The 13,409-nt window shown below is 47.0% G+C and overlaps 1 protein-coding gene across 1 annotated transcript in view; it reads left to right on the top strand.

The window, feature by feature from the left end:
• The first annotated feature begins 401 nt into the window (after positions 1-401).
• Positions 402-13,409, top strand: part of MPO (myeloperoxidase) — a 67,389-nt gene continuing 54,381 nt past the window's right edge. Inside the window, exons 1-2 of the mRNA XM_008177112.4 lie at positions 402-571; positions 4,267-4,344. Of these exons, the coding sequence (XP_008175334.4) occupies positions 457-571; positions 4,267-4,344 (193 nt within the window). The 5' untranslated portion in view covers positions 402-456. The remainder of the gene's footprint in view (positions 572-4,266; positions 4,345-13,409) is intronic.

Raw genomic sequence — 13,409 nt, 5'->3', positions numbered from 1 at the left:
GGAAGGACAGGGCTAGGTCCAGCATAGGAGGAAAGGCATTTAGAGCTAATGGCAGAGACGCCCCAGGGACGGGGGGGTGGGGGGGGAAGGGGGGAGGGGACGGATACACAGCTTCAGCATAAAGAGTCAGGAACAGCAGTGAGGGATTAACAGAACTAATGGGGAAGCAAATGCCAGACAGCCCCTGGGGTCGTCCCAGCCCCTCAACTCTGCCACTAAAACCACCCTAAGAGTCAGTCCAGGCTCGCCCTGAGAAAACCGACAGAATCACTGCTTTAGCGCTAGGCCCCCTGCAGCCGGGCATAGGGCCGAGGGGTGGAGCTGCACCTTCAGACTCACTGGCATGCTCTGGTTGCACACACCAGCGACACGGCCCCTTAGCCTTGGTGCTTTCAGCATGAGGAGTTGGGAGGTGGCAAGAAGTGGGCAGAGCTTTTTCTTGGCCCTGCCCAATTCATGCCAACTGGGCGTTTCCCAGCCTGGCCAGTCCCGCCCAGCAGGAGCTGCCCCTGCCTGGAGATAAAAGTGCAGGTGTCCGGGCTGCCCTGGGAAGAGGAACAGAAGATGGCAGGTGAGATGCTGCAGGTTTAATGCTTGTATGTGCTTGAGCAGAACTGCTGCTAAAATAGCGCGGCGGTTGTGTGCAGGGAGCTGCTTGTGGAAAGCTCGGTTAAGTCCCTGCTACTTGTGCTTCGCACTGTCTATGTGGCAGCCTTTGCTGCACGTGCCCTGTGCTAGCGCTGGGTGCTGTCTTGGCCGGGTGGTAGTAACGCCTGCCTGCCTGGGCCGCAGCGTGGGCAGCTGAGCCAGGCACCGTACCAGGGATCTGCTGGTTCATTGCTGGGGTCGGGGCAAAGGGAAGCAGCCAGAGATCTGAGTTGCTTGGTTGTGTTTTCCTTTCATCCATTGTTGTGCTTGTGAGGCTGCCAAGCCCTGTGCCCCCAACCCAGGGCCTGTCCGCTGGGTGTGCTGGAATAGTCTCACCAGTCTGGAGCAGCCGCTGCGGGAGAATTAAACGCCGTGGCGAGGGCTGGGCAGGAAAGGAGCATGTTCAACAGTTTGAAATTTTTTCCTGGCCTGGATCTGGGACAAAAATCAAAAGCGTGAACATTTTCAAAAACCAAAAATTAGAACAAAAAATTGGGTTTTTGTCAGAGACATTTTATTTTTATAATTTGGAAACATTTTGTCTTGATTTGGACTCTTTCCTTTTTTAAAAAACACCTTTTTTAAGTGTAAGGTTACTAACATTTTAAAATGAAAAGTCATTTTAACTAAAAAAAACAAACTTTCCATTCTGACACTTTCAAGACTTTTTTTATCTTTTTTTTTTTTTTTTTAGCCAGGTGTTTTGTCAAACTTGAAGCTGTTTTGCAAACAGTTTGTTTAATCAAAAAATTCCCCCCTGCTCCAGTTATCACCAGTGCTGCCAATCCAGAACATTCAGGATTCATGCGTCAGGCTTCAGAAATCATGAGATTGGCTTAAAATAATATACGTCTTTGGCTTCTGTTTCTGGAGTTTTATTCTGCACTCCTGTCATGTTTTCAAGCTTTTCTCTACCACAATTAGTGTAGAAATTTACACTTTTTCTACCTCATAGGACAGCTGAGATTCTCAGATAATCACATGACTCAGGAGCTGGGGGCTAGGAAAAGCAACATATATCATGAAAGTTGGCAGCCCAATGCCACACACAGCTTTCAGCCATAGCTGGTACATTGCTTGTGTTTGGAGCCATCACTGACCTGACTTGGCCTCCACAGAGAGCCCTGGCCACTGGCTCTGCAGGCCTACAGGAAATGCAAAGCCAGGGCATAGCTTGGTGCTGGGGGTGGGGGTCAGCATGGCCCTACAGCTCTCTTGGCTCAGCCCCAGGCCCAGGGCCTGCTCGGGGGATGATCTGAGGGAAGGTGGAGGTGTGGCCAGAGCACATTGCTCCAGATAGTCTCCGCTGCTGGATGGCTCCGTAGGGAGCAGTTGCAGCACAGCATAAATTTGAGCAACCACTGGGGATCAGAGGGATAAATACAAGGGAGGGAGAGGAATTATTCCAGCTCAGTACTAATGTGGACACGAGAACGAATGGATATAAACTGGCCGTGGGGAAGTTTAGGCTTGAAATCAGACAAAGGTTTCTGACGGTCAGAGGGGTGAAATATTGGAACAGTCTTCCGAGGGAAACGGTGGGGGCGAAGGACCTGTCTGGTTTCAAGATTAAGCTAGATAAGTTTATGGAGGGAATGGTTTAATGGGATAACATGATTCTAGTCAAATGAATACCGTGCCATGGCAGGTAAATAGTATAATGGCCAATGAGGGTCAGACTGGAGACTCTTGCCTACGTGCTCGGGGTTTTACTGATCGCCATATTTGGGGTCGGGAAGGAATTTTCCTCCAGGGTAGATTGGCTGAGGCCCTGGAGGTTTTTCGCCTTCCTCCGCAGCATGGGGCAGGGGTCGCTAGCTGGAGGATTCTCTGCTACTTGAAGTCTCTAAACCACAGGATTTGGGGACTTCAACAGCAGAGTCAAGGGAAAGGGTTGGGACGGCTTTGTGGCCTGCAACATGCAGGGGGTCAGACCAGATGATCATAATGGTCCTTTCTGACCTTAAAGTCTATGAGTCTATGAGTCTATGAGAATCTCTCTGGTCCCCGGCCACCTCCACAATCTGGGAGGCACAAAGGGGTGCTCAGTGACTTTGATTCCCAGAACCAGGGTAGTCTGGCACTAGCTAGTAGCCAGCAGCCCCTCTGAGGTGGGGTGAACACCACTGCATGTTCCTGACTGGAACTGGTTCCTGTAATTTTGACCAGTCCCCGGTGAGTGGTACCAGAACAGCAGCTCCGGGGACTCCTGTGGGTTCTGTGAATTCCAGTGTCTGTGTTACGCTGCTCTAGCAAAATTTGTGAAAGTCCCACTGTTAAAATCCTGCTGTCCCCAGCTCAGCAGCTCTGCACACCCTAAAGTGCGTAATGCAATGGATAGCGCTGGCTGGGAATTATGCTAACAGAAAATACAGATTCTACAAAAATTGAAATTTTCCTTGGGAAATTTTCAATTTTGCCCAAAATTTTCAATTTTCCATTGGGAAAATCAGATTGCAATATTTCATTCTGGGTCAGCTTAACACAAATCAGAACATGTCATTTTATTGACTTGACCTGAAACATTTTGTTTCAAATCAGTTAAAAAAACCCAGTAAATTGCATTTTGCTAGTGCATTGCCTTATGGGAGTTGTAGTTTGGGCCCCCATTGCATTCTCCGGGTTGGACTCCCTGGAGGACGACATCACTCACAAACGTTGGTCAGATGGGTCCACAGGGAACAATGGAGGATAATCAGCTGAACATGAGCTCCCAGTGCAACATGGTCAAAAGGGCTAATGTAGTGTGGGTCCCCAAACTTTTGATGCTGGTGTCCCCCCTTCCCCCGTCCATGCCCCCCCCCAGCCAGGCCCAGGAGTGGGGCCGTGTCTCAGGGGGAAGTGGGGCACAGATGGGTGAGGGGGCGGAGGCTGGAGCTGCTGCCTAGAGTTGCCAACTTTCTACTCGCAAAAAATGAACACCGTTGCCCTGCCCCCTGCCCCGCCCCTCCTCCAAGGCCCTGCCCCTTGACTGAGGCACCGCCCCTGCTCACTCCATCCCCCCTCCCTCTGGTACTCCCTCTTCCCACCCTCACTCACTCGCTCATTTTCACCAGGCTGGGGCAGGGGGTTGGGGTGCGGGGGCGGGGGGTGAGGGCTCCAGCTGGGGGCATGGGCTCTGGTTTGGGGCTTGGGATGAAGGATTTAGGGTGCAGCAGGGTGCTCCGGGCTGGGACTGAGCAGTTGGGAGGGCAGGAGGGGGGATCAGGGCTGGGGCAGGGGGTTGGGGTGTGGGGGGAGGCTCAGGGGTGCAGGCTCCAGGCGGTGCTTACCTCAAGCAGCTCCCGGAAGCAACGGCATGTTCCCTCGCCGGCTCCTATGCGGAGGCATGGCCAGGCAGTTCTGCACGCTGCTCTGTCTGCAGGCACTGCCCCCGCATCTCCCATTGGTCACGGTTCCTGGCCAATGAGAGCTGAGCCCTGGGCTGGGACCCCTCACTTCTTGGGAGCTGAGTCCATCTGTACCCAAAGGGAGGAGATTTGGCCTGGCGTTGAACTTACCGAGGAGAGGGGCAGTCAGAGCTGTGGGAGTTGAGCTCTTCTGATGGGTGGGTGAAATCTGTGACTCCATTACACCCTTCATTGTTCCTAACCCAGGCGTATTTGTGTATCTTTCCAGGGATGAAGCCAGTGCTCACCCTCTTCGGATTCCTGGTAACGCTGAGCCTGTGCCAGGGATCTCGACCTTCCTTGAACGGTATTGCCCCCTTCTCCTGCCCCTCCCCTGCTCTCTTTAATCCGTTTGAAAAAGATATTTTTTTTTAAAAATGGTTTATATTTTGAGAAGGAAAAAGTGCAAAATTACAACGGCCTCAGGAATTAAACGTGTCATCTGCACAGAAATCTTCCCTAGCGATCAGCTGAAACACAAAAGAAATGAACAGCTTGCTCAGGAAAACAAACCAGAGTGCCTGTCTAGTAGCTGATCATTTGCCTTTTCAGAATCGCTCAGCCCCAAGTGCCCTTCCCCTCTCCTGCCCTGGGCACTCTGCAGGCTGGTGAGTTTCTGACAGCTAGCGTCCTGTTGCTGTTCAGCCCTGGTGAAAGGAGAGGGTGCTGTTTGATTTAGATTCGTTCAGTACTCAGAGAGCGAATGCTGTAATGGCAGGGAGGATATCCTGCATGCTGCATACCGAACAGAGACTGATGCTCCCGGCTTTAAGTGCAAAACTCAGCCTTAGCTACAGAACGGGAATGGGGGTGAGGACGCCATCATTACTTTAGCGCTAATTTTTCTGCATTTAATTATGGGAGCAGCAGTTGTGGCTGCGCAGTTCAGAGTCATCTGAGTTTTGCTCTTAGAGCAGGGATTTGGACACTTCGTTTAAGCGCAGAACTCAACTCAATCTTAGCCGCAGAGCCACAAGGCTTCAGACAGATTCTCTTTATCCCTAATTGCTCCCTTGTGACAGGAATGATATTTGCAGGGGCCCTGTCTCAGGGCGCTCAAGAACTTCACTAGCGGCTTTCTTGTGGGCAATAATACCTCTGCTTGGGCTGGTTTATTAATATCAACTATTCAACCAGTTCTCCAAGTCCTTGAATACAGCCCATCAACACCGCATCCAAGACCTTCCACCAGCCCCAAGCCTCTTCTTAAGTCCTAGTCTGCTTTTTATCCAGGAGCCCCCTAGCCCCTTCTAGCTGGAGTCCTTCCCTGCTCTGTCCAGCAGGAATTCCCTGCTCTTCCTACCCGGAGTCCTTTCTCCCCCAGGAGATGGTTCAGTGCTCTCTCAGACTGGACAAGGCAACCCCCTTGCTGCTCCCCTGGCCCTCAGCCTTCTTCAGCTCTTTGGCTTTCTTGGCTTGGGGAAGGCAGCAGGCAAGCTCCCCTGGCCTCTGTCCTTCTCCAACCCCCAGGGTTTTGCTATTCTCTCTAACCCAAATTTCACTCGCCCCAGATGCCCCCCCCCATTCCTAATCAGGTCCAGCTGGGGACACAAGATAGCTGGGCCCACTGTCCTTAGAGGGACCATCCGTTCTGCGACAGGGATGAAAAATGCAGCCTGTTCTTCCAAATGTATAGCACTTACTCTTTGAATTTGGAATGAATTTTCTGAGACTTTACATATAAATCTACTAATTTATACATTAAAATTAATTTTAAATGGGTTCTTTAAGAAATTTAGCACCCTGTATCAGTTTATTGCACTGAGTGCAGCATGTATGATTACCTGCCCCGTGGGCAGGTGGCGTATGTGTGCATTCAGTGCAAGGAGCCCCTGGCCCTCAGAGACCACGTACGGACTTTGGAGGCCAGGGTAGCGGAACTGAAGGAGCTAAGGGAGGCAGAGAGGTATGTTGATGAGGCTTTCCGGGACACTGTAGAATTGTCCCACCTCCGGTCAGACAGCCCCTGCGCTGTTGAGGAGGATGAAAGGCCCAGGGAAGCAGAGCAGTCAACGGGAGCAGAGGGAAACCTTCCCACAGTTAGGACCCTCCTTCCAGACGGTGCTGGGGTTGCCTCTCGCACTGAGGTTGCCTCTCCAGGGGAGGGAACTCCAGTCACTAGGAAAAGGCAGGTGTTAGTAATGGGAGATTCGACCATTAGAAACGTAGATAGCTGGGTTTGAGATGACCGGGAGAACCGCATGGTGACTTGCCTGCCTGGTGCGAAGGTTACGGCTCTCTCGAGACATCTAGATAAACTTATGTGTAGTGCTGGGGAGGAGCTGGTGGTCGTGGTACATGTAGGTACCAATGACATAGGGAAGGTAGGAGAGACATCCTGGAGGCCAAAGTTAGGCTGCTAGGGAAAAGACTGAAATCCAGGACCTCTATGGTGGCATTCTCAGAAATGCTCCCAGTTCCACGCGCAGGGCCAGATAGGCAGGCAAAGCTTCAGAGTCTCAATGCATGGAAGAGACGATGGTGTAGAGAGGAGGGGTTTAGAGTTATTAGGACCTGGGAAAACTTTTGGGATGGGGGGAGCCTATACAGGAGGGATGGGCTCCACCTAAACCAAAGGGGAACCAGACTGCTGGCACTAAACATTAAAAAGGTTGCAGAGCAGTTATTAAACTAAGAGATGGGGGAAAGCCAATTGCCGCAGAGGAGCACGTGGATCGGACAGAGACTTCTCTTAGGGGAGAGTCTATTGATAGCGATTCTCTAGGTTTTAGTCAGGAGGAGAGGATGGAAGAGGATAAAGTATGGGCCAGATCAGACAAGAAACATTCACATAAAAATTCACATTCACATCAGAAAAGGGCAGACAAATAAACAGTGACAAGTTTTTAAAGTGCTTGTACACAAATGCTAGAAGTCTAAATAATAAGATGGGTGAACTAGAGTGCCTTGTGTTACGATGAAATGCCAAGGGAGATTAGAGAGGCTATCAAAATAAAGAACTCGATAATAGTGGGGGATTTCAATTATCCCTATATTGACTGGGAACATGTCACCTCAGGACAAAATGCAGAGACAAAATTTCTTGATACTTTAGATGACTGCTTCTTGGAGCAGCTGGTACGGGAACCCACAAGGGGAGAGGCAATTTCGATTTAGTCCTGAGTGGAGCGCAGGATCTAGTGACCGCTTGGAAATAGTGACCATAATATAATAACATTTATCATTCCTGTGGTGGGAAGAACATCTCAACAGCCCAACACTGGCATTTAATTTCAGAAAGGGGAACTATGCAAAAATGAGGAGATTAGTTAAACAGAAATTAAAAGGTACAGTGACTAGAGTGAAATCCTTGCAAGCTGCATGGACACTTTTCAGACACCATAATAGAGGCCCAACTTCAATGTATACTCCAAATTAAGAAACACAGTAAAAGAAATAAAAAAGAGCCACTGTGGCCTAACAACCATGTAAAGAAGCAGTGAGAGATAAAAAGGCATCTTTTAAAAAGTGGAAGTCAAATCCTAGTGAGGTAAATAGAAAGGAGCATAAACACTGCCAAATTAAGTGAAAAAATGTAATACGAAAAGCCAAAAAGGAGTTTGAAGAACGGCTAGCCAAAAACTCCAAAGATAATAACAAAATGTTTTTAAAGTACATCAGAAGCAGGAAGCCTGCTAAACAACCAGTGGGGCCCCTGGACGATCGAGATACAAAAGGAGCGCTTAAAGACGATAAAGTCATTGCGGAGAAACTAAATGAATTCTTTGCTTCAGTCTTCACGGCTGAGGATGTTAGGGACATTCCCAAACCTGAGCCGTCCTTTGTAGGTGACAAATCTGAGGAACTGTCACAGATTGAAGTGTCACTAGAGGAGGTTTTGGAATTAATTGATAAACTTAACAGTAACAAGTCACCGGGACCAGATGGCATTCACCCAAGAGTTCTGAAAGAACTCAAATGTGAAGTTGCGGAACTATTAACTATGGTTTGTAACCTGTCCTTTAAATCAGCTTCTGTACCCAATGACTGGAAGATAGCTAATGTAACGCCAATATTTAAAAAGGGCTCTAGAGGTGATCCCGGCAATTATAGACCGGTAAGTCTAATGTAAGTACCGGGCAAATTAGTTGAAACAATCGTAAAGAATAAAATTGTCAGACACATAGAAGAACATAAATTGTTGGGCAAAAGTCAACATGATTTCTGTAAAGGGAAATCCTGTCTTACTAATCTATTAGAGTTCTTTGAAGGGGTCAACAAACATGTGGACAAGGGGGATCCAGGTCCCTCACCAAAGGCTCTTACATAAATTAAGTTGTCATGGGATAAGAGGGAAGATCCCATCATGGATTGAGAACTGGTTAAAAGACAGGGAACAAAGGGTAGGAATAAATGGTAAATTTTCAGAATGGAGAGGGGTAACTAGTGGTGTTCCCCAAGGGTCAGTCCTAGGACAAATCCTATTCAACTTATTCATAAATGATCTGGAGAAAGGGGTAAAAAGTGAGGTGGCAAAGTTTGCAGATGATACTAAACTGCTCATGATAGTTAAGACCAAAGCAGACTGTGAAGAGCTTCAAAAAGATCTCACAAAACTAAGTGATTGGGCAACAAAATGGCAAATGAAATTTAATGTGGATAAATGTAAAGTAATGCACATTGGGAAAAATAACCCCAACTATACATACAATATGATGGGGGCTAATTTAGCTACAACAAATCAGGAAAAAGATCTTGGAGTCATCGTGGATAGTTCTCTGAAGACGTCCATGCAGTGTGCAGTGGCAGTAAAAAAAGCAAACAGGATGTTAGGAATCATTAAAAAGGGTATAGAGAATAAGATGGATAATATCTTATTGCCCTTATATAAATCCATGGTACGCCCACATCTTGAATACTGCGTACAGATGTGGTCTCCTCATCTAAAAAAAGATATACTGGCATTAGAAAAGATTCAGAGAAAGGCAACTAAAATGATTAGGGGTTTGGAATGGGTCCCATATGAGGAGAGATTAAAGAGGCTAGGACTTTTCAACGTGGAAAAGAGGAGACTAAGGGGGGATATGATAGAGGTATATAAAATCATGAGTGATGTGGAGAAAGCGAATAAGGAAAAGTTATAAGAACTAGGGGCCACCAAATGAAATTAATGGGCAACAGGTTTAAAACACATAAAAGGACGTTCTTCTTCACACAGCGCACAGTCAACTTGTGGAACTCCTTGCCTGAGGAGGTTGTGAAGGCTAGGACTATAACAGGGTTTAAAAGAGAACTGGATAAATTCATGGTGGTTAAGTCCATTAATGGCTATTAGCCAGGACAGGTAAGGAATGGTGTCCCTAGCCTCTGTTTGTCAGAGGGTGGAGATGGACGGCAGGAGAGTGATCACTTGATCATTACTTGTTAGGTTCACTCCCTCTGGGGCTCCTGGCATTGGCCACTGTTTGCAGACAGGATACTGGGCTGGATGGACCTTTGGTCTGACCCAGTACGGCCGTTCTTATGTTCTTATTCTTAGACCTTTTTTCTTAAATGATCTCAGCTCAGACATTGTCTGGCCACACAATAATTGGCAGAGAGAAGAATTTTGAATAGATCTAGCTAAATAGCTTTGAACAATAATGTCCCGGGTTCCCCCTGGGGTGTCATCTGGAACTGGGGCACCACTGAGCCTCCCAGACCCACCCGCCTGGGCTCCCTCTCACACTGTGCTGCTGTCACAAGCTGCTGAGCTCTCCAAGCTTGCTCTTTCGATCAGCACACACACAGGTAGAGACACACCCGGGGACACACCCAGCACACACACAGGTAGAGACACACCCGGGGACACACCCAGCACACACACAGGTAGAGACACACCCGGGGACACACCCAGCACACACACAGGTAGAGACACGCCCGGGGACACACCCAGCACACACACAGGTAGGGACACGCCCGGGGACACCCAGCACACACACAGGTAGGGACACACCCGGGGACACACCCAGCACACACACAGGTAGGGACACACCCAGCTGGTGTAACATGCACACAGGCTTTCTGACCAGTCCCTGCACGGAAAGGCTATACAGCCAGGGTACTGACCAGCTTCTCAGGCACCCCCCCTCTGGAGGGTAAACCCAAAATTATACCGTCTTGTGCTGCACAGATTCGCCCTCTCTCTCAACATGGAGAGAGATGCAAAAGCCTTCTGCCCCAGGTTATAATGTCCACATGCTGGTTTCAGACAAAACAAAAACAAGTTTATTAACTACAAAAGATAGATTTTAAGTGATTATAAGGGATAGCAAACAGATCAAAGCAGATTACCTTGCAAAAAAACAAAAGCGCAATCTAAGATTAATATACTAAAGAAATTGGATATGAGTAGCAAATTCTCACCCTAATTGTTGAGTTAGGCAGTTTGCAGAGTCTTGAGGGCAACCCGTTATTCCTTTCACAGGCTCGAAACCCCTCTAGCGTGGGTCCAGCCCTTCTCCCCAGTTCCAGTCCTTGTTCCTCAGATATTTCCAGCAGTCTCCTTTGGGCGGGGAGTCCAAGAAGAACCCCGATGATGTCACTTCCCTGCCTTAAATAGTTTTTGCAAATGGCGGGAACCCTTTGTCTTCAACTTTAGTTCCCACGCCTTTCAGTGGAAAAACACTGGTAGTCTATGATGGAGTCCAGTACCAGGTGACTTGGTCACATGTCTCTGTAAGGCCATAGCAGCCATGAATCAGAGGCTGTTTGTAGTGTCCTCAGGAAGGCTCCCCATGAAAGCTCCCCTGTGGGAGATTAGCATCTTCTAAGTCCTATTGTTTTCCCTAATGGCCCTTCCCAGCCAGCCATCTAGACTGATTGCATTCTGCCTAGTGGGTGTTCTCCAGGTGTAAACACATTTATGACAGATTCATAGATTCATAGGTTCTAGGACTGGAAGGGACCTTGAGAGGTCATCAAGTCCAGTCCCCTGCCCTCATGGCAGGACCAAATACTGTCTAGACCATCCCTGATAGACATTTATGTAACCTACTCTTAAATAGCTCCAGAGATGGAGATTCCACAACCTCCCTAGGCAATTTATTCCAGTGTTTAACCACCCTGACAGTTAGGAACTTTTTCCTAATGTCCAACCTAAACCTCCCTTGCTGCAGTTTAAGCCCATTATTTCTTGTTCTATCCTTAGAGGCTAAGGTGAACAAGTTTTCTCCCTCCTCCTTATGACACCCTTTTAGATACCTGAAAACTGCTATCATGTCCCCTCTCAGTCTTCTCTTTTCCAAACTAAACAAACCCAATTCTTTCAGCCTTCCTTCATAGGTCATGTTCTCAAGACCTTTAATCATTCTTGTTGCTCTTCTCTGGACCCTCTCCAATTTCTCCACATCTTTCTTGAAATGCGGTGCCCAGAACTGGACACAATACTCCAGTTGAGGCCTAACCAGTGCAGAGTAGAGTGGAAGAATGACTTCTCGTGTCTTGCTCACAACACACCTGTTAATGCATCCCAGAATCATGTTTGCTTTTTTTGCAGCAGCATCACACTGTTGACTCATATTTAGCTTGTGGTCCATTATAACCCCTAGATCCCTTTCTGCCGTACTCCTACCTAGACAGTCTTTTCCCATTCTGTATGTGTGAAACTCATTGTTCCTTCCTAAGTGGAGCACTTTGCATTTGTCTTTATTAAACTTCATCCTGTTTACCTCAGACCATTTCTCCAATTTGTCCAGATCATTTTGAATTATGACCCTGTCCTCCTAAGCAGTTGCAATCACTCCCAGTTTGGTATCATCCGCAAACCTAATAAGCGTACTTTCTATGCCAATATCTAAGTCGTTAATGAAGATATTGAACAGAGCCGGTCCCAAAACAGACCCCTGCGGAACCCCACTTGTTATGCCTTTCCAGCAGGATTGGGAACCATTAATAACAACTCTCTGAGTACGGTTATCCAGCCAGTTATGTACCCACCTTATAGTAGCCCCATCTAAATTGTATTTGCCTAATTTATCGATAAGAATATAATGCGAGACCGTACCAAATGCCTTACTAAAGTCTAGGTATACCACATCCACAGCTTCTCCCTTATCCACAAGGCTCGTTATCCTATCAAAGAAAGCTATCAGATTGGTTTGACAGGATTTGTTCTTTACAAATCCATGCTGGCTATTCAATCCATGCATAGACAATATTCCTGATTTCAAATACCAGAATGATACATTCATACAAACAGGATAATCATATTCAGTAAATCATAACCTCTTCAATGATATCTCACATGCCTTATCTTGTACCAAACACATCATAATTATGCTATGCTCATATCATCATCATAATACTAGGAAGAATATGGGTCGTAATGCCACAAATAATTTTTAGCATGAATTGTGAATTCTTCATTTTTCTTCATAACTGAAAGTTTCTTCTTTGGCAGAGGATGAATAATAATATTTTTTTTCAGAGAAAGTCACTATGACTTGGCCTTTTGCCAAAGGTCTGTCTTCTCTCATTGTTCTTCCAGACTTTCAGCGATGAAGAATAATGGGAAAGACGACCATTAGCTCTGTACCTTTCAGTTCAGAAACTACCCATTGCACCAGACCTATTTGGGGGAGAGGGGAGGAGGAGGGCGTGTGTAGTGGTACACAGCGGATAGCAGGAGGGAGGTGGAAACCAGAATGTGTCTTCAGGGGAAAGGGGGTGGGGGGGAAAGGTGTATCCCAACTGCTTTGCTATACTGTGGAGATGCAAAGCAGCTGTAAACCCAACTTCCATGCCGGTATTCTGGCTGCTTTGTGCTGCTTCCAAGGGGCAGAAAAAAGTTAGCCTGAACCAGTAGATCTGGCCATAAAAATGAAAAGCAAATGAAAATAAAAGATTGATACAGCTTCTTCAAACCGCTAGTAATATCACATAGTGGCATTCTGGTTGGGTTTCGTGTTTACTGTTCCTATATGGAAAATATTTTTTTTTTTAAATCAAGGCAATTCTCAGACAAAAGCTACATTAAACTGAAATCAAGCTTCAGAACAGGTAGCAGTAATTTAGGAGAACAAACATAACAGGGATGTTGTAACTATCCCATAAACAATTGTTATGAACCCAAGAAATTCAGAGTAAAGATTAAACTTAAAAGAAATCCAAACCCATTCTGGTCTAGAACTGCCCGTTTCAGCTGGAGAGACAAGGTGGATGAGATAATGTCTTTTATTGGAGCCGTATCTGTTGGTAAAAGAGACAAGCTTTCAAGCTACACAGAGCTCTTCAGTTCAGCTAGGGCAAATAGAAGCAACTAGGCAGAACCTGTCCCAATAGGTACCATGTGGGAGAGATGATAGTGCAAAGAGAACAAGGCAATTCTTGTAGTCAAAAGCTACATTAAACTGGAGTCAAGTTTCATAGCACGTCAGTAATTTAGGGTAGAAT

This window comes from Chrysemys picta, chromosome 19 (genome assembly GCF_011386835.1).
Source record: "Chrysemys picta bellii isolate R12L10 chromosome 19, ASM1138683v2, whole genome shotgun sequence".
In the NCBI taxonomy this organism is placed as follows: domain Eukaryota; kingdom Metazoa; phylum Chordata; order Testudines; family Emydidae; genus Chrysemys; species Chrysemys picta.
This window is presented reverse-complemented; position numbering and strand designations above follow the sequence as displayed.